This window comes from Sturnira hondurensis, unplaced genomic scaffold (genome assembly GCF_014824575.4).
Source record: "Sturnira hondurensis isolate 20B ecotype Veracruz unplaced genomic scaffold, ASM1482457v3 Scaffold0017436, whole genome shotgun sequence".
NCBI lineage: Eukaryota > Metazoa > Chordata > Mammalia > Chiroptera > Phyllostomidae > Sturnira > Sturnira hondurensis.
Genome location: NW_028090067.1, coordinates 19,580,411 through 19,599,619, shown reverse-complemented (window position 1 = coordinate 19,599,619; position 19,209 = coordinate 19,580,411). Strand labels below are relative to the sequence as shown.

Below are 19,209 nucleotides of genomic sequence, written 5' to 3'. Positions count from 1 at the left end.
GGCTTGTCCTGGTGGTAGTGGAGGAAGTAGGTGAGGCCGTGGGAAGCGGTCAGCTTCTGGATGCATGTTAAGATTAGAACCCATAGGCTTGCTCAAGGGCTGGTTGTGAGTTGAGAAGAGCCAAAAATGACCCTAAGGTTTTGTTCTGAACAGCTGCAAGGTTGGAGTCAACTGAGATAAGGAAGGCGGGGAAGGGGCAGGTTTGGAAAGAATCGAAGTAAGGTGAGTGGGCATGAATGAGTAGAAACGAAGGAATGAATCACTGAGTACCTTCTTTCTCCGAGGCGTGAAATAGAAGGCCTGTCCCATAGGCAGCACCTTCGAAGTCTGAGGCCAGCGCTGGAACACAGGCTCAGAAAAGGAGGTAGCATTTCCTTTAAGAGGGCTCCGCCCTGCTCTGCGAAAACCCGCCCAGGAGTAGTCACGTGCCCCTCAGGGAGCACTAGGGCTGGCCTGCAGCGCTGTTTGAAAGCAAGCCCCGCGCCGCCAGAGTAAGGATTTGGCCTGCGCCTGGGATGGCGGTGTTGCGGCCTCAGGACCAGCTGCCTGGCCTCAACACGGCCACCATATTGGTAGGCGTCGGCAGCCGGGCTTCCCCGGCCCACCTTTCCTCCCAGGCTGTGTGTGCTTCAGATACGCGATCCTCTGCGCTCTCTGGAGTGCTGGCGCGCGGTTCAGGCAGGGGTGGTGGGCGGGATATATTCTGAACCAATCAGAGTAGCCTCCCTCTTAAGCTGAGGTCGCCCCCTCACCAATAGGAGTGCGGCAGGCTCTTTTCCGGTTTGTGATTGGTTTCTGGCCGGGGAGACCGCGCGCCGGAATGGTAGCTAAGTGGCTGAGATCCGCGCGGGGCGGGGACTTAGCTTTCCCGTCGCAGAGGGCTCTCGGAATGGCCTGGCATTCCGAGGGAAGATCTGGAAGATAGTGAGTGCTGTGCCAGCAAGACCCGAGGGGCACAACCCTCAGGCCCTCCACCCGTGCCTATCAGAGTCCTTGTTCGGTAAATAGCGCCCTGCGCGCTGGAGCCAGAACCCTGGGAGTCGCGGCCGCCTTCGGTCCGTGCCCAGATCCCCATGCCCTCCAGAGGGACTGCTGTGCCCAGGTACCAGTCGGCCGCCTTCTTTCTCTGGGCAGCTGGTGGGCACGGAGGATGCTCTTCTGCAGCAGCTGGCCGATTCGATGCTCAAGGAGGACTGCGCCTCGGACCTGAAGGTGTAAGTAGTTGAGGCTGGGGTTGTCCGATCGCTCGGCTGTGGCNTCACTGAGTACCTTCTTTCTCCGAGGCGTGAAATAGAAGGCCTGTCCCATGGGCAGCACCTTAGAAGTCTGAGGCCAGCGCTGGAACACAGGCTCAGAAAAGGAGGTAGCATTTCCTTTAAGAGGGCTCCGCCCCGCTCTGCGAAACCCCGCCCAGGGGGAGTCACGTGCCCCTCAGGGAGCACTAGGGCTGGCCTGCAGCGCTGTTTGAAAGCAAGCCCCGCGCCGCCAGAGTAAGGATTTGGCCTGCGCCTGGGATGGCGGTGTTGCGGCCTCAGGACCAGCTGCCTGGCCTCAACACGGCCACCATATTGGTAGGCGTCGGCAGCCGGGCTTCCCCGGCCCACCTTTCCTCCCAGGCTGTGTGTGCTTCAGATACGCGATCCTCTGCGCTCTCTGGAGTGCTGGCGCGCGGTTCAGGCAGGGGTGGTGGGCGGGATATATTCTGAACCAATCAGAGTAGCCTCCCTCTTAAGCTGAGGTCGCCCCCTCACCAATAGGTGTGCGGCAGGCTCTTTTCCGGTTTGTGATTGGTTTCTGGCTGGGGAGACCGCGCGCCGGAATGGTAGCTAAGTGGCTGAGATCCGCGCGGGGCGGGGACTTAGCTTTCCCGGGTAGCAGAGGGCTCTCGGAATGGCCTGGCATTCCGAGGGAAGATCTGGAAGATAGTGAGTGCTGTGCCAGCAAGACCCGAGGGGCACAACCCTCAGGCCCTCCACCCGTGCCTATCAGAGTCCTTGTTCGGTAAATAGCGCCCTGCGCGCTGGAGCCAGAACCCTGGGAGTCGCGGCCGCCTTCGGTCCGTGCCCAGATCCCCATGCCCTCCAGAGGGACTGCTGTGCCCAGGTACCAGTCGGCCGCCTTCTTTCTCTGGGCAGCTGGTGGGCACGGAGGATGCTCTTCTGCAGCAGCTGGCCGATTCGATGCTCAAGGAGGACTGCGCCTCGGACCTGAAGGTGTAAGTAGTTGAGGCTGGGGTTGTCCGATCGCTCGGCTGTGGCCTGGGCACAAGGGAGAGCGGGGGAGCCGCCCGAGGTGGGCAAAGGAGGAGCAGGTTGGCCAACCCCTTAACCATTCTTAACGCGTGGTCTGCCCTCGCTGACCCTGCGTGAGTCTGGCAGCACTCCATCTAAGGTATCCTCCGTCACCGTCCGCCACATACTTGTTCTCTTCCTCTAAGACTTGTCACCTCAAGAAATTTCTTTGTTCACCTGTTCTTTTACGTGTTTCCAACCCACTACGCTCATGGACCCCAAGATCAGCCTCTTGAGGCCAGGGCCTTTGGCTTTTGTTCCATGGTGAATCCCCAGTGCCTTGAGCAGCACCTGGCACAGCATAGATGTATCCCCCGAATTTGGAGGAAAAGTGACTAAGGAAAGCAAATTTTGTTTTCCTTCTCACCTGATGGGAAGTAGAAACGGCTGCTGAGGGAGTCAACTGCTGTACATGTGTGGGGGATGTCTGCCCTGAGAGAGGGATAAACTTCCAGGGGCCGTGTTGAAGGAGGACGGTCCAAATCTAAAGGGCATTTCCTCCGTGGGAACTGGAAATGCGCCTTACTAGGTAGAGTAAATCCTGTAACAGCAGCTGCACAAACCTCTGATGAAAAGATCGTCCATTAATCTGTCTGCCATACGCATCGTGCCAGGCTCTTAGGCCACAGAATGTCGAACACAATCAACTGTCTCAAACCCATGACTTAGAAATAGGAAAGAATTTTTTAAAATAATTCATTCAGCCCTGGCTGGTATAGCTCAGTGGATTGAGCACAGGCCTGTGAGCCACACGATCGGGGTTCGATTCCCAGTCAGGGCACGTGCCTGAGTTGCAGGCCAGTTCCCAGCAGGGGACGCATGAGAGGCAACCATACATTGATATTTCTCTCCTTCTCTCCTTCCCTTCCCCTGTAAAGATAAATAGATAAAATCTTTGGAAAAAATAAAATAAAATAATTCAGTTAGCAACAGGGTGAATAGGAAGTGTGAACAAAATTGCCTACATTGAGCAAGGTGGAATGAAGTGTCATGGAAACCCTTGCTGAAAAAGGGCGAGGTAGTGACATGCCAAAATCTGATGAAGAGCCCACTCCAGAAAAAGAAGAAAGCTCCTTCTTGAGTGTTTTGTGCTGTTGCGAAATTTAATAAGAACCTGAATATTTTAAAAAAGATTTTATTTATGTTTAGGGAGAGGGTAAGGGAGGGAGAGAAACATCCATCGGTTGCTTCTTGGGACCAGGGACTGAACCCGAAACCCAGGCATGTGCCCTGACCAGGAATCAGACTGGCTTTGCTGGATTACACTCAGCCAAATGAGCCACACCGGTCAGGGAAGGAGACTGAAATTTTAAGAGGCATTCAAAGACCAAATGATAGAACAAATGGATGACAGAAAAAGGGAAGCTGCAGAGCTAAGGGCAAAAATGGGCCAAAAATAATACAATACGCAATCTACAAATAGAAACAGCAACAGCAGAGTAGATGTAGTTCAGCACTTAATCATTTACAAAGAAGAGAGATTCGAGAAAATCACAAAAATGTTTAAAGGTGTATTAGAAGAAAACTTCCCTGAAATGAGTAAAGAGTTTAATTTTTCTTTTGTATGGGGATGATACACCTTATTCCAGGAAAAATGGACACGGAATGCTTTATGCCAAGGTAGGTTACTGAACTTCAAGGGTAAATGATTCTTCACACCGTCCTCAGTTCCTTCTGTTGCCAGATCTTTGCAGCTCCTGCACTTGGAGCTCACAGCTGTGACCAGACCGCGCCTTTGACCTTTTTTGGTTTTGTGGAGCCAAGTGACTAGTTCTGGCCAATGAGTTCTAAGCGGAAAATGATCGTCTCTTTTTTGGTGAGCTGTTTATTTGACAGTGAGACGTCCTCGGTGCCCTTTGCCCCTCCCGCGGCGACAAGCAGTGTTCCAGAGTGGCAGCCTCATCGGTCTAGGCCCAAGGTTATAGTTAGAGCAAAATGTGTAAATATATAGAATAATAACAATAATATGTCTTGTCCAAGGGGTAGGGTAAGATATAAGAATATTAATTTTCTCATTTTTTATAGTAGAAAATCAATGCAATACAGATAAAATTCAAATGCGTGGTTTAAAATGATACCAATTTACTAATTTTTTCTTAATTGGGTCCTTTCAGGAAACAGTCTCTGTAGTTAAAAAATAATTTATCCAAGTTCATCTATTTTTTATAGTTCTACTTTTTTTTGCTTTCATTAAATGCAAATAAAATTAAATCAATACTATTGTCCTATTTTAGAGTATATCTATTCTAGTGTCTGAGTGTGTATAGTATGTTACATATATGAACATGATGTTACATGCATGTTGAGGAAAATGCTCTAATGTTAATTAATACTAGCAATTTAACATTCATATTTTTGTACTTTTTGGTGTTTCCTGAATGGTAGGGTGCTGGGTGGGAGGAGATGAGCAATAGGAATACATGGAAATGGGCGGAGGTAGAGGGTTCGAGGAAAACCTTCAGTGGGTATTTAACAACCAGAGACCAAGGGCCACCGAGAACGGCGAGGGTGGTGTGTCCAAGGTCACACAGCTGCTCATCGCAGAATGGGAATTTGAGCCCCGCTGTCACACTCCCACGGAGTTCAGCCCTAACCTAAACCTCACGGTCAGTACCCCGTCTTCTGAGCCTCACGCCACCCTCCGTCCAAAACTCCCTCTCGTGAGGCAGTTACTAAACAGCTCCATTCTGGCCGAGGAGCCGGAAGAAAGCGGTCTGGGTAGGACTGGCTCTGCCCTGTCCTGTGCTCCCCCGAGGGGTCGCCCCACGAGGGCGTCAGGTGCGTAGGTGACGTGCCTTTGACAGCCTCTTCTTCCAAGAAGGACAGAATGTGATTGGTCACAGGAACATCCTGCAATATCTTTTTCAGCCACTTGGCACAGTCCCTCCCTCTGCCTTCTGATGTGACTCGCCCCCGAATTGACCTGATTGTGTTCGTGGTCAACCTTCACAGCAAATACAGGTAAGAGCCAGCGGCTGGGGCTGTCGGGGCCCAGGTGGACCTGGCAGAGGCCCCTACTAGGGCAGCGACCTCACTTATGACGGGGCGAGGAGAGGCAGGGAGAGGCTGCGGGGGGGGGGGGGGGGGCGCGGCCAGCCCACNGGTGCGGGGGGGGGGGGGGGGGGGGGGGCAGCGGCCAGCGCAGCATGTTTAGAAGACACTGATACATCCCATTAGTGTTACTGTCACTTAGCTGAGGCTCTCTGATGTCTGCCCTGCATCCCTGACGGCAGGCCAGTGATGAATGACACAGACCCCTGTCCTTCACGAGCTCCTAGGCCCTTGGGGCAGGAGGCTGGACTTTTGAATGCTGGTGAAGCCCAAACGACCTCCGACTCTCAGGACTTAGTCAGGGTAGACTTTCTAGTGGATATGATGACACCTGAGAGGTGAGAAGGAAGGAGTTAGCCAGGTAAAGCTGGGAGTGTTTAAACAAGGTGCTGGGTTTAAATATGGCAACCTGATTGCAAGGCAACTCGGCGATACCTGCATACATTTTTAAAAGACGCGTGCTATGCCTGGCCAGGCTACTCTCCTACAGACAGGTTCGCTTGGATGCATCAGGATGTGTGTGAGTGGGTGCTCCTGCAGCATCTCTGTGCCGAGGAGGACATGGTGACCATGGGAACGCGCGTCACTGGGAAAACAGGGTGGTGCTGTGGTTGTTCCAAAGAGTGAGACAGATGCGGCACACCCAGCTACACCCAGTGAAATGCTTGTACCTACCCCTGTATTTGCACGTGAAATGTGCCAGAAGAATTACACCCTAAATGTGGGCAGCAGCTCCCTCTGACCCTGGGGTGTTGGAACTGAAGGGCGGGGCGGAGAGGGAGGCGGTACTTCCACGTCCACATCACGACTCTTCAGGCTGGAGTCACCTCGTAATTAAAAACAGACAATGAAAGGACAAATTATTGCTGTGGGGCAGTTTCCTGTCACCCTCCTCTCATTCCCTGGCCTCTGGGATGAGGAGCTGGGGCTTCTGGGTTCACTGTTGTAAGGCTTGTCGTCTGATTTCTCTCCCTGGTCTGGCCGCCGCTACCGCAGCCTTCAGAATGTGGAGGAATCCCTGCGCCACGTGGACGCCGCCTTCTTCCTGGGGAAGGTGGGCTTCCTTGCCACAGGCGGTAAGTGCACCTGCCACTGCCCATGCGCATGGAGGGCAGCGCCCCCCGCCCCCCTCCAAGGGCAGTTAGCATTAGGGTAGACTCTTCGCTCAGGCGGCCTGGCTAAGGGTGAGAACACTGGCTTCGGAATCTGACCTGTCGTCGGTGTTTCTAAAAACACACCTGGGCAGGGCATTCCCTGGAGCTAACTCTGCTGAGAGTGTAGCTCAGAGATGCCTGGTAGTTCTAGAGTAAAACCCAAACTCCTGGAAAGGCCCCTCGTGTTTGCAGCTGGGCCACTGCCTTCCTGCCCGGCCTGGCCTCCTGATGCTCTCATTCCCTGGTTCAGCTTGCAGTTCTCTGAGCACGCCCTGCTGCCTCTGCGAGTTTGCATTGTTAACAGCGGAAATAACGATAGCTGACCTTCACTGAGTGCTCACTGTACACCAGACACTGTTCTAAGTGCCTTGATTCTGTGTCACTAATCTTTGCAACAAGCAGCCCTGTGGAGTAGGTGTGGCTGTCTCTTGTATAGCCGAGGAAACTGGTTAAGTACCTTGCCCAAGGCCCCACAGCGAGAAGGTGGTGGAGCTGTGAGTCAGACTTCGGTAGTGGTGTTCCATGTGGCTTCTCTCTCACGCTCTCTGCCTCTTCCGTCTAGCTAACCCCCTTTTTCCGTGTCCTCGGGGAAGCTTCCCTGCCCAGCCCTGCAGCCTGGACCCTCGGGCACCCACCTGCACTGTCCCCAAGCGGAGCTGCAAGCTCCTTTCGGGAAGGGCCTGGTGCAGATTATTGTCAAAAAGCATTGGTGAATAAAGGAGCGCCAGGTCGCTGAGCCTACTCACTCAGTGGGGCGCAGCTCTCACGACCCTCATTTTATAGAAGAGGGGACCATGTTTTCGTAGCGTTCCTGCTCAAAGCCCTTTCAGCTTTATTGTCTAATTTGATGATCTTGGGAGCCTAAAGAGAAGGTGGGACAGGGTAATCTACCCCCACCGCCAACCAGAACCTGGGGCCGGAGAGGGAGGGGCCCCACCTTGCCCAGGGCACCCTGTGTGCAGCCAAGCAGATGGAGGTTGCAGCTGTGGCACTTGCGCCTTCTTTGCAGCCGGGCGGGACAGCCACTGCAGCGTCCACCACAACACCGTGCTGAGGCTGGCCCAAGCCTACCGGAGCCCCCTGCTCTTCTGTGACCTGGAGGTGAGGACTGCACGTGGGCACGGGGAAAGGGCAGTTCGAGCAAGGTGAGCTTGCAGGACTGCTCCTTGGAGGAGCCCCCAGTGCTGAGGGAGGGGTCCCGATGTGCAGGCACAGGGTCCTGGTTTGAATCCTGGCTTGTCTGCCCTTTGGCTGTGATTTGGGTGGGCCACCCCAAGCCTTGGGGACACAAATGTGGAATGATGACATTCATTCATCTTGAGTGCCTCTTATGTGCCAGGTGTTGTCCCTTGTTACCTTGCCTTTACTTTTCTTGTGTTTTCTGCACTCGTAACTGAGCCGCGGCTGTTTATCTGTGGGTGCCTGTGAATGCCTCCCTCTCCTACGAGGGGGTAAGTGCTGTGGGGCCAGGCACCTGGTCTGTCTCGCTAACCAGTGCATCCTCCAGCGCCCTGGCAGTTGGAACGCCCAGCACCCCCTCACCTCTCTGATTACAGACCTCGTTCACTCCCAGCCCGGGGTAGGGGACGGTGGGCGGGCGGGCAGGCGGGCAGATGTTGGAGGGACGCCTTGGGTGTTGGTTCTGTCTTGACTCTGGTGGCGTTTCTCTCAAGGTGAGCCCTAATCGTGGGCAATATCAAGCAGATTTCTGCTGTCTTTTTTTTTCTCTCTTCAGCCTCTCCTGCAGTAGAAATCCTGATGGCTTTTTGGGAGGTTTGCTGAGGCCCCCAGGGCCTGGGCTGCTCAGGTGGTTTGGGGGTCCGTTTATTGGCTTTGAAGGTTCATTTAGAAGACTTGTGTTTCTGGTCTGTTCTGCTTCTTGCACCTTTCCCCCAAGGCAAAGTGATGTCATGCAGAGAGAACTGAGTCAGCGTGTGGTCCTTCACTGCTGTTTGGATCAGGGGTTCTTATTCCAGCACCTGTGGGCCCCTCTGATCTGAGAGGAGAATTCAGGCATCTGTGAACTTGGGCGGGACAACAGTTGCTCCTTTTATTTTATAAACATCTAAGTGAAATTTAGCATCATGAGCGCAGGCAAGAGATGTCAGTAGTATTAGCAGAATCTGACTGTTGCCGTCAGAAATGGCAGGTGCACAGGGGTGCCAGCTAACCTTGTGGTGGGGGTGCAGTTCTGTGTGTGGCCAGTGGGTGGCAGGCCACACCAGGTCCTGGGTTACCCTGGGGCCTGAGCACTGGAAAAAAGGCCTGTTGCCCCACTGCCCTCCACCTCCAGCCAGCAGCAGGCCTGCTGAGACCTGGACTGGCGTCCCACGCAGTGTTTGGACAGTTGTCACTCCTTGCTCTCTTGGTGTCCTTTTCAGGGCACACTCCACGTGATCAAGTTTGGGCCGCACCGTATTTTGAGGCCTTTGGCAATAGTTATGGCCCCATCTTACACAGGAGGAACCCACTCTGAGGTGTGGGATTCTCCCAGTGAACCTGTTCCCTTGCTCTGCCAACGGCCGTGAGCTGGTCCCTGAGAACACAGATGCGCCAGGCGTTGGCTCCGCCCTCTCAGAGCCTGGTGAGCTCAGCCAGCTCATTACTTATGCAACAGAGGAGAGCTTGCAGAGCTTCTGAAGCCTGGCAGGGAGAACTAATTCCTTCCTTCCTGTGGGTGACAGAGGCGGTGGAGATTGGTCTGACTCGGGTTGGGGGGCCATGACTCTGGAGTGCAGTGTGTGGTGGGGGCAGGCCAGAGGCCGGCTGTCGGGCCGAGTGAGGCCAGCAGCTTGCAGGTGTATTTCCGAGTGAGAGGGTTTATTTGACAGAGTTTCTTACATGTCTGCAGAGAGCCGAGCACTCGTCTAGGCACCAGGGACTCATCACAGAACAAAACAGTAAAAAAATCCCGGTTCCGCCCTGGCTGGTGTAGTTCAGTGGATTGAACGAGGGCCTGCGAACCACACGATCTCGGTTTGATTCCCGGTCAGAGCACATGCCTGGGTTGCAGGCCAGTTCCCGGTTCCCGGCAGGGGATGCACGAGAGGCGACCATACTTTGATATTTCTCTCTCTCTCTTTCTCTCTCTCTCTTCTTCCCTTCCCCTCTAAGATAAATAAATAAAATCTTTAAAAAAATCCCGGTTCCATTCTAGTGCAGGGAGCAGGCGTGGAGTGCGCCGTGCGTTAGAGTGGAGGTGACGTGGCGGGTGTTGGTAAGGTGGTGAGATTTAGGTGGGGCGGCGGGGAGGGGGTTCACTGGAAAGCGGCCTGTGCGCAAAGACAAAGGCAGGCCGTGGAGGCTCCTGCGGGGAAAGCACTCGCAGCAGGAGGAGCAGCAGGTGCAAAGGCCCTGAGTTTGGGACTTGCCTTGTGTTCAAGGTCCCACGGGGGCGTGGGTGGCCGGGGCAGCGCAAACGAGGGGCAGAGTAGCAGGAGGTGAGTCAGAGTGACAGTGTGGCCAGGTCGGCAGGGCCTTGTGGCACGCAGGAAAGGCCGGGGACTTTTACTCTCAGCAAAACTGGAGCCACCGCAGGGTGTGGGGCCAGGGAGAGATGTGGTCGCACCTGGGTTTCAGAGGGGTCCCTGCAGCTGTTGAGAAGGAGAGTGGACTGAGGGGACGTGAGGGCGGATGGAGATGGGCCCAGGGCCTGTTCCTGGAAGAGTTAGCAGCGGCCTGGACTTGGTGGCATCTGGGGAAAAGGGCCCGGGTGGTGCCAGTAGACTGTGCTGGTGGCCTGGGTGTCAGGTGTGAGTAGGAAGAGTCGAGGACAACTCTGGAGCTTTCGGCCCTTGGCTGAGATGGAGACTCCCAGGGGCTCCGCGCTGGACAAGCCAAGGCGAAGGCGTCTCTTGGTCGTCTGCACAGAGACCGAGTGGGCAGCTGGTACGTGTGTCCGGCATTCAGAGGAGGGGTCTGCAGGTGTCAGCTGGGACTGAGATGGTGAGGCCACCCAGGGAGTGGGTGTGGGCGGAGGAATTCGAAGGCCAGGCCCTGGGGCCCCACATTTAGATTTTGGACGAAGAGGAGGGAGCAGCCTATGCAGGGGGAGGGGAAGCTAGGTGACTCCAGGTGGGGTCCTGGAGCAAGGAAGAAAGAGCAGCTGGTGGGGGCGGCGGGGGGCGGCCCAGGGGGCTGCGTGGGATTCTACCAGAGTCTCGGTGAGAGTGAGGCTCTTCCTCTGGGTTTAGGACCGAGGAAATGACAAGTGACAAACATAGGGAGCGTGAGCAGGAGGACCTGAGGATGCCTTGCTCTCTAGTCTGGGCCCCTGGGTGGAGGGTCAGAGAGGGAGCAGAGAAAGAGGAGATGCTTTGCAGGCCACGGTTGGCGGGGGAGGACGATGACTGTGTCCCTCTGCTCGTCCACAACCGTGGGGCACTCTCACCTGCAGAAGCCCCGAGAAAGGGGCTCTTTGCCAGTGGCATGTCCCTGTCCCGGGGAGGGCGCTCTCGGTCCACCCTCTGCCCCATCCCTGTGAGGGGGCTTCAGGGGCTCTGCCCCTGGGCAATGGTCAGGACTGGCCCCTGGTTGAGACCCCACCTCTGTGGTCACCGAGCGCGGCTCTGGGCAGTTTGCCTACTGTCCCATCCCTGCTGTTGAGTGCTTGTTTCCTCTGGAACAGGGCTCACCGTCTCTGGTGTCCCTGGAGGGTGTTGGAAGGCCTTGGAAGCTGCCTGGAGAGGCGTGCCGTGGTGGAGGGCGCGGCCGTGGTGGGCAGTGGTGCGCCAGTCTGCCCCCACGGGCGCCTGTGGGGCTGCTCTGACCCCGTCCCCTGCTCTTCCCCGCAGGTGGAAAGCTTTCGAGTCTCCATGGCGCAGCGCCTGGTCCGCATGCTGCAGATCTGCGCCGGCCACGTGCCCGGCGTGTCGGCCCTGAACCTGCTGTCCCTGGTGAGCAGCTCCGAGGACCCCTTCGTGGAGGGCCCGTGACGGCGGCCCTGGGTCAGCGGGCCGCTGCCCTTTGGGACCCCGACTCTGTGCTCCAGCAGGGAGTGCTGTCAGGGAGCCCAGCGGTGGGACCAGCCCCCCTCCCACCCTCACAACCCCACTCACTCACTCGGCCGTATCCATCAAATATGGTTCATCTCCACTCAGGACTTCCTGTGAACAGGGAGTCTGTGGCCAAAAACGGTTTAAAAGCCATTGGTCCCATCCACCGCTTCCGTGCTGCGGATGAACTAACTCAGAACCATTAAGAGCGGGCGCGGGCGGAGGAGCTTGGCTTCTGTGAGCCCAGTCCGCCTGCACAGCTGGGCCTTCTGTTCTTAGAGCCCCTGGTTGTTGCCTCTTGGAGCCTCAGTTTCCCCAGGTGGTACTGGAGCTTGTGCTCCCTTTTTGCACCGTGGGGGCTGCACCGAATGATGACAGGGAAGGCCCGAGCTGGCGTCTGCGCACCCTGTACTTGGTCGCACTGATGTGTTTCTTAATAAACTTACTGCCAGGCGAGCACTCAGTGAACGGTGACTTGCTGGGAATCACACAGAGCTAAGTTCAGAAACCAGTGCAAACCCAGGACTCCACACTGGGTTCCTCAGTTTGTGAGAATGAAGCGAGAGGCTGGCGTCCGGGTTGGCGTGACTTGGCGCCCCTTCTCCCTGGGGTCTGACTGGAACCTGAGAACCTCACCAGTAGGCCGGGGCTCCTGCCCTCCCCTGTGGCTGCTGCACCCAGGGGAGCAAGGGGTGAGTGGGAGGCCTGGTGGAAGAGAACCAGGTCCTGGCTCCCTTGGAGCAGGGCCGCAGCCCCTGGAGCTCACCCTGCTGGTGCGGGGCCTGCCCTCCACCCCCAGGCATCCAGAGGGCCCACCCGGCGCCTTGGGCAGTGCCAACACCTGACCTTCACTGGCGGGCAGGTCAGCTGCAACTCGTTACAGACCTTGGGGCTTCCTCCTCCCGGAACCCAGCCCGGCACTCAGGTTCCCCAACACCTGCCTGTCTGCGGGGCAGCCTCACAGGCCCACCGAGCACCTCAGCTGCGTCGGTTTCGGTTGAGGCCCCAAATGTCACTGGACATTTGGCAGGGCGCCTCACGCTCCACAGAGCTTTTCTCACACGGTCGCTCCTGTCACCTCCCAGCAGACCTGTGAGGTTGATGTTCCCCATTTCACAGCTAATGAAACCGAGACTTGTAGTCAGAGGCGTGTCCACAGTCAGAGCCAAGCAGCAGCAGAGCCGGCCTCCAGCTGCAACCCTAGGCTTCTCCTCCAGTTGTTTTCTTAGGCGGCTAATTATTGAACAGAGGCTTGGGCTTCTGCTGGGCAGGCTCTGAACAGGGGACACGGCAGAGCATGGCCTCATGCTGAGAACCTGTCCTGCAGGGTCTGGGGGCGGGGGCGCTTCATGAAGGAGAGGGCAGTGAGCAGGGGAGGAGGGCTGGCCCACCCCAGGGAGGACGGCAGTGCAGACCCAGCCACTGTCCTTTCTGGGCATGTCACTTTTTGCTGGAGACAGAAGGTCCTCCCCGTACCCCCTGACCTCCAGCGCCTCAGCCCCCAGAGACACGCTTCTCCCTCCAACCCCTGTGCCACTTTTCTTTCTACCTGGTACCATTTAACAAGAGAAGTGGCGTCACATCCTCCTGCCAAGGACCTGGAAGCCGTGCCAAGTGCCAGGGGGACGTGCTGTCCCTGCTGCCAGCTCCAACGAGCTTGGCAGGGCCCTGAGACAGAGAAGTCCCCGCCTCTCGGAGCAGCTGAGCGGCCCCCGCCGGCTGGCAGCGTGGCCCCCGCACTGTCCAGAGGCCAGTCTATGTGCAACGGTGCCCAGGACTGGTGCTTGGCGCTATGGAGGGAGAGAGGAGCGCCAGTGCTGGGCTGCTCACCGACCCCATGACCTTAGGCAGGTCACTTGTCCTCGTGAGCCTTGGTTTCCTCATCTGTAGAATGGGGTCAGGCTAACTAATGCCTTCCTCTCCAGCTGGTTGGGAGGATGGAGGATGAGAAGCCGTTTTAAACAAAGTTTGGAACAAGCATTAAGACCTCTCAGCTGTTACTGCTGGCCTGCCGGCCTGAGCGGCGGCCTGAGGCTCCTGGGAGAGCCGCCCTCCACTGGAGCTGGAAGGAGTGGGGCGTTCGGGCCCCTGCTGCGTGGCTGAGGCATTCGAGACTCGGGGGCAGGGCTTGTTCAGGGTCATAGGTGCTTTGCCCCCTCAGGCCACCTGGCTGTGGGCAGTCCTTGGGCCTGCCCCGGGGAACTCACATTTCTGTGGGAGGTGGCCCAGGCCCCAGTATTCTGGCCCCAGTGAGGGTATTTCCCATCCCTGCCAAGGGAGCGGGGCCACCCTGGTGAGGAGGGGCTCTGCAGTGTGGCACCTGTCGCCTCCATCCCTCAGGGAGCAAAGGAGGGGCAGCCAGGGGCGAGGCCGAGGCTGGGACAGGGCGACATGACCTCAGAGGGGAAGCGATGCGGTGGGAAAGGACCTGGCCTTTCAGTCCCACTGACTTGGTGTCTGGCCAACCTGCAGCGTCACCTGGTGCAGCTCACTTCCTGTCCCTGAGCCCCAGTGCCCCTGGAGATTCTTGTGAGGCTCAGAAAACCAAAGAGGCTGGTGCCCACTGTACCTGCCCCGAGTCTGCTGCTGTCCGCAGACAGGGGCCCCAGAAGGGTTGGCGGGCTGTGCCCAGGGCTGTGGTGGGCGAGGCGGGCTGGGGACTCCCGAGGTAAAGCCCAGCCTCAGCATGCCCCTTCCCACACACAGCTACTGCTGGGCCAGACCCACCTGGCAGGATCCCAGCATGGAGGGACCACCCCGCCCTCCCTTAAGCTCCCCTGGGGCCACAGGGGACAGGCAGAGAGTCATGAAAGGACTTCACCCTGACACTTGCAGACCCGAGGGACTGAGGAGGAGTGGCTGAGGGTGACTGTGGAGAGCCCCAAATCTGAGCCTCGCCCGAGTGTGACCCTACGGACTGGAGGCCACTGAGCGCCAGCTGTGGAAGGGACAGTGGATGGGCAGTCCCCAGTGTCCCTGACCTGGGCAGGACAGCTGCCTGCCTTGGGGCCACGCTCTTCAGAGGAATGCTAAAGGCTTTTGGGGGGCCCTGGGGCTAGCATTTGGTAGACGCCTGGTCTGACGGAGAATGAGCCCCCCCCCCTGCACTTGGTCCTCCTGTGCTATGCCAGGCCCCAGGCCCCCTGCGGTCCTCATCTGCTGACAGGGAGAGGGCCCCCAGGTGTGAGTCCTGTGAGAGGGGCGGGGGGCTGCCCAGCTCATCCTCACCCTCCTGCACTTGGTTGCTTTCCTCTTTGTAAAGGAGGATCCGGTGCCACACACCCCCCTCGGGGTTGAGGCAGAGGGGGCACAGGGCCAGGCAGGGGGAGAGTCGGCCCTGTGCTCCGCCTTCTCCTGGTTGCTGTGTCGCTCCCTGGGCCTTGGGCCTGCTCCCCAGTTGGCCTTGGGGATCCCTTGCACCTCCCTCCTTCTGCTCCAAGGCCTTACCAGGCCTTCCCTGACTCGCCGGCACCTGCCCTCCTAAATGGTTTGACCACATAGGCTTTGTCTCCGTGGTTCCCTGCTGTCTCCCCAGAATGAGGCCTCAGGGAGGGGTGGCCCCTGAGGAGGGTCCCTTCTCCTCCCCCTCCCCCTCCCCCCAGCCTCACAGCCTCCTTCCACCTCCCACCTTCAGGCCTGGCTTCCAGGCGGTGGGCACTCCACTCCCTGTGGCAGGGAGACTGAGGGGTGGGATGGGAGGGGTGCAGGGGACCTCCCTTCCAACCCAATGTGGAGGCATGGAGGGCCCCCATGCCCCCATGTGAGTGCCCTTCAGAGTACTGGAGTGCATGTGCACGTGCAAGCCTCTGTGTGTGCGAGCCACTGTGTGTGCGTAGGTGCAAAAAGCGGGGCTGGCTCGGGCCTGTGGAAACCTGGGTGTGGGTCTGGTCACTGCTTCACGGAAGGGCACCGTGTCCCCTTGGCGCAGCTTGTGTTCCAGGGGAGGGGGCCGGACTGGCGCTCCCTGGCTCTCCCAACCCCCTTCCAGTGTCCTGAGGACCAATGTCACATCCTTACTGCTGTCCCAGTGGGGGGGGGGGGCTTCTTAGCAGCCTCCAGCTTGTCAAGGCTAACTTTGAGAAGGCAAGGGGAATCTGTTCGGGGGATGTGGGCAGACTGAGACGGGGAGTGGACAGACGCATCTACCGGACTGACGGAAATGGGGGTGGTGAATGCGGGGGGCTCCCACTGTGCAGCCCCCTTTACAAAACACAACACCTGCATTTATCTATTTTTAAAGAGGGGGGAGGGAGAGAAACATCAGTGTGCACGAGATACATTGATTGGTTCTCACATACCCCCAACCAGGGACCCGGCCCCAAACCCAGCCATGTGCCCCGACCAGGAATCGAACCCACAACCTTCCGGTTTGCAGGCCAGCACTCAGTCCACTGAGTCACACCACTCAGGGCCAAAACCTGTTCCCCTAGGTACGCACGGGAGAGTTTAGAGGCACGACGCAAGACTGGAATGAAAGACAGCCGAGTGAAAAGAAGTCATGTCCACCACCGCCCTCCCCAGGGAGGACACAGAAATGCCTGTTCTTACTCAGAGACTCTGTATTGTTTGAGGGGTTTTGTTTTTTTTCACGAGAGTGTCTCTAGGTATTACTCACAGAATTACATATAAAGCTAATTTTTAACTAAGTATGAGCGTGCGTTCTGGGTCTCAGAGTGCAGACCTGGGGGCTGGGCCTCCCTGCCCTGAGGGACTGCCCCCACATAAACCCCGCCTGGCCCTGAATCTCCTTACATCCCCCACCCTGTCCCCAAGGCACGAAGGGCACAGACCCCAGCCGGCCCCTCTCCGGTGCTGGGTCAGCCCTTCGCTCCCCTGGCCTCCGAGGAAACAGCTCATCGCAGCCCTGGGTGTCGGGCCTCCTGGGACGGCGTTTGAGGGGGAAATATGGGGAGACTCACTTCTCCCTGACAGACCTCAAATTAATCATCCTTAAAAAAATCATCAGTGAATGAAAACTTGAGAAAGCGAAGAGATCCAATCACAAGGTTTGCGGCAGCAAACTCCCTTATTTTCTACTCAGGAATACATTGAGGTGATGGTGTCCATTTATTTAAAGTAAACGCTATGGAAAGAATGAGGAAAATTGGTGAGAACCACACTGATTTTAGAAACTTTAACGCTCCCCTTTTGGTCACATGTCCCAGTCAGAAAGCAATGTGGAATACTTGAATAAAGAATAAACTTAATTGCCCTGGCTGGTGTGGCTCAGTGGATTGAGCGTGGGCCTGCAAACCAAAGGATCGCAGTTTGATTCCCAGTCAGGGCACATGCCTGGGTTGCAGGCCAGTTGCCAGCAGGGGACACACGAGAGGCAACCATACATTGTTATTTCTCTCCCTCTCTCCTTCCCTTCCCCTCTAAAAATAAATGAATAAAATCTTTTTAAAAAAAGAATAAACTTAATTGCTATGAAAAAAGAGAATACATTGAGGAGTAACCTACCATTTAGCCCATGAGTCTGATGGCAAAATTTCTCTAACTGCTGCGCTGTCCAGGGACAGATAGGCAGCTACACGCCCCACCGACGCGGGTCCCAAGGGCCCTTCGCTGTTGCCGGCTTTGTCCTTGGCACCCACCCTGGGCAGGCAAAAGGAGGCACCAAGTAGACATCTGTGTCCAATGAGAGCCCCCACCTAGGCCTAAGGGCTGCCCGCACCCATGGGCAGGAGCACCCATCTACGGTCCCCACGCTAGCCTGGGGCCCCGAAGGTCACCTCTGCTCTCTGCCTGGGGAGTCAGAGGTGACTTGTATAAATGACCCCAGACCTGGCCTACCCTCTCCTAGGATGCGGGTCCCACTCATGGCTTCCCGCAGGCCTTCGCCAGCTCTGCCCAAATAAATGCCTGGCACAAGGTTTGAGCGAGATCTGCCATCCAAGGGTGACAGGTAATAACACCAGTGGGGATGGGGCGTCTTCTCCCCTCACCTCTACCCCTCTGCCCATAGGAGGGCCTTCCCTGCCTGGGCTGCTCCCCCGGCTCCCGGCTCCTCCACCCCCTCATTCCACACCCACACCCACACCCACTTCTCCTTTGCAGCTGCCCCACCGCCCACACCTTCCTGCCACGGAGTTGCTGGCCCGTGGGCAGGGGCTGGGGAGGCGGCGGGCCGGGCCTTCTCAAGGCTGGCTGAGTCGGGGCTCCGCGTGAGTCCTCGGGGTCCTCCGAGACAGACACCTGGGACCAGCCTTGCTTCGCTTCCTCCACAGCATCGCTCGTGTCTCCCAGACCGCAGCCCCGGCCCACGGTGCCAGCCTCCTCCCTGCTCTGCTCCCCAGTCTGGTCTCCATGACTCGGCCCCTTCTACAGAAACACAGCTCTCCTCACAGCCAGGGTGCCTGTGGCTGGAGACCAGGCCCAGCCTGCCTGCAGCCCCAGGCTCCTCTCCTCCTGCCCCTCCTCAGCGTCCCCTGAGGCAGCAGCCATATCTGTCCCCAGAGAAAGCTTCCCCTGTCCCCACGCCAAGTCTTATGCCCTTCTGCCTGGAAGGTTTCCCTGCTCCATACATCTGCTGAAGAACCACTCCTGTCCCCAAGCTCCTTCCCTGTCCCCTGGGCAGTTGCTTCTTCCTCTGTGCCCCCAGCCCTGGAGTGCTTCCGGGCTGGTATGGGCCGGGAGGCACTAGGCCGGGCTCCCGTGCAGAGGGTCTCTGCCAGCCCCTGCCCCAGGGAGGGGGAGGCTGAGGGAGCTGGTGTGTGTATCTGAGAATCAATCTGAGAGACACGGGCAAGGGACAAGTGGGGTAACCCGAGCCCTGGGGAGACAAGACAGGAGGGGCCTTGGTGAGACAGAGGGGAGCAGCACAGGACACAGCCCTGGAAAAAGGGGTGGGGTGGGTGCACTGCCCACTGGGTCTCCATCTGCTCCTCTGTCTGCTGATCTGGGTCTCCCTTCGGCTGAGGGTCTGGAGACTGAGCTGTCGCTGCCCGTTCGGCCCCCACCCCCACCGGCTCCGTGGCCTCCCCTCCAGCCGGAGGTCCCCAGCTAACCCGCAGCTCTCTGCTCCAGGCCCTTGCAGCTCCCGAGTGCCTTGCCGGGTGAGCTCCTTCACCCTGGGCCCAGGCTCTGGGCCAGCCCCTCCCACCTCCGCAGTTGGGCCTCGAGGCCTGGGCTCAGGCCAGGCCCCTCTTCCATCAAGCTTCCCCGACTAGACCCCGCTCTGCCCAGCAGACGCCTCCTCGTCTGCACACAGCTCTCCTGCACCTTCCGTGGTGTGCCCCTGCATGGGCTCCCCTTTGTCCCGGCTCCCCCATCACCACCGGCTTCCCAACCGCCACTGGCTGCCCATCGCCACTGGCAGCTTGGCAGCGTGGAAGACCCTCAGGACACATCCAAAGTGGGCACTCAGGGTGCGTTTGATGAACTGAACCAGCTCCGCCTGGGAAGGGCAGGAGGGCTCCCCAGAGGAGGAGGCAGGTGTTGGGGGGATGGCTAGTGGCCTTGGGAGCAGGACAGAGGAGGCCCCCCCAGAGGTTTGCGCCCAAGAGCAGGCCCCCGGCCCCGGGCCCGGCCCGGTAGAGGGCGGGGGTGATGGCTGAATGGTTGAGGGAAGGAAGCACAGGTAGGAAGAGAAGGCCTGGGGCGCAGGGCCCTGGGGCCCTGGCCCGGAGCGGTCCCACCCCGCCAGGCAGGAGGGCGGGGCGGGGGCTGGCGGCCCCTCCGAGGCTCCTCCCAGCGGGGCCGCGGGGCAGACGCAGT

General features: G+C 58.0%; 1 protein-coding gene across 4 annotated transcripts; it reads left to right on the top strand.

Moving 5' to 3' along the window:
* Positions 1 to 435: 435 nt before the first annotated feature.
* CENPM (centromere protein M) lies at positions 436 to 11,946 on the top strand. 4 transcript variants are annotated; one of them, XM_037068100.1, is made up of 6 exons: positions 436 to 572; positions 1,135 to 1,214; positions 5,160 to 5,252; positions 6,339 to 6,418; positions 7,506 to 7,597; positions 11,290 to 11,946. In XM_037068100.1, the coding sequence occupies exons 1-6, from the start codon at positions 516 to 518 to the stop codon at positions 11,428 to 11,430; spliced, it is 543 nt and encodes a 180-aa protein (XP_036923995.1). In that variant the 5' UTR covers positions 436 to 515; the 3' UTR covers positions 11,431 to 11,946. The 4 variants fall into 4 exon arrangements, with proteins under 4 accessions (XP_036923995.1, XP_036923997.1, XP_036923994.1 ...); XM_037068102.1 differs by lacking the exon at positions 436 to 572 and adding an exon at positions 881 to 1,000; XM_037068099.1 differs by lacking the exons at positions 436 to 572; positions 1,135 to 1,214 and adding exons at positions 1,426 to 1,571; positions 2,136 to 2,215.
* The last annotated feature ends 7,263 nt before the right edge of the window (positions 11,947 to 19,209 follow it).

Bases quoted from the DNA above. Each gene is read 5' to 3' on its own strand.
- CENPM (XM_037068100.1), top strand. From the start codon at position 516: ATGGCGGTGTTGCGGCCTCAGGACCAGCTGCCTGGCCTCAACACGGCC. The intron at 6,419-7,505 runs GTAAGTGCACCT...CCTTCTTTGCAG, and splicing joins GGGCTTCCTTGCCACAGGCG to CCGGGCGGGACAGCCACTGC. The intron at 7,598-11,289 runs GTGAGGACTGCA...TCTTCCCCGCAG, and splicing joins TGCTCTTCTGTGACCTGGAG to GTGGAAAGCTTTCGAGTCTC.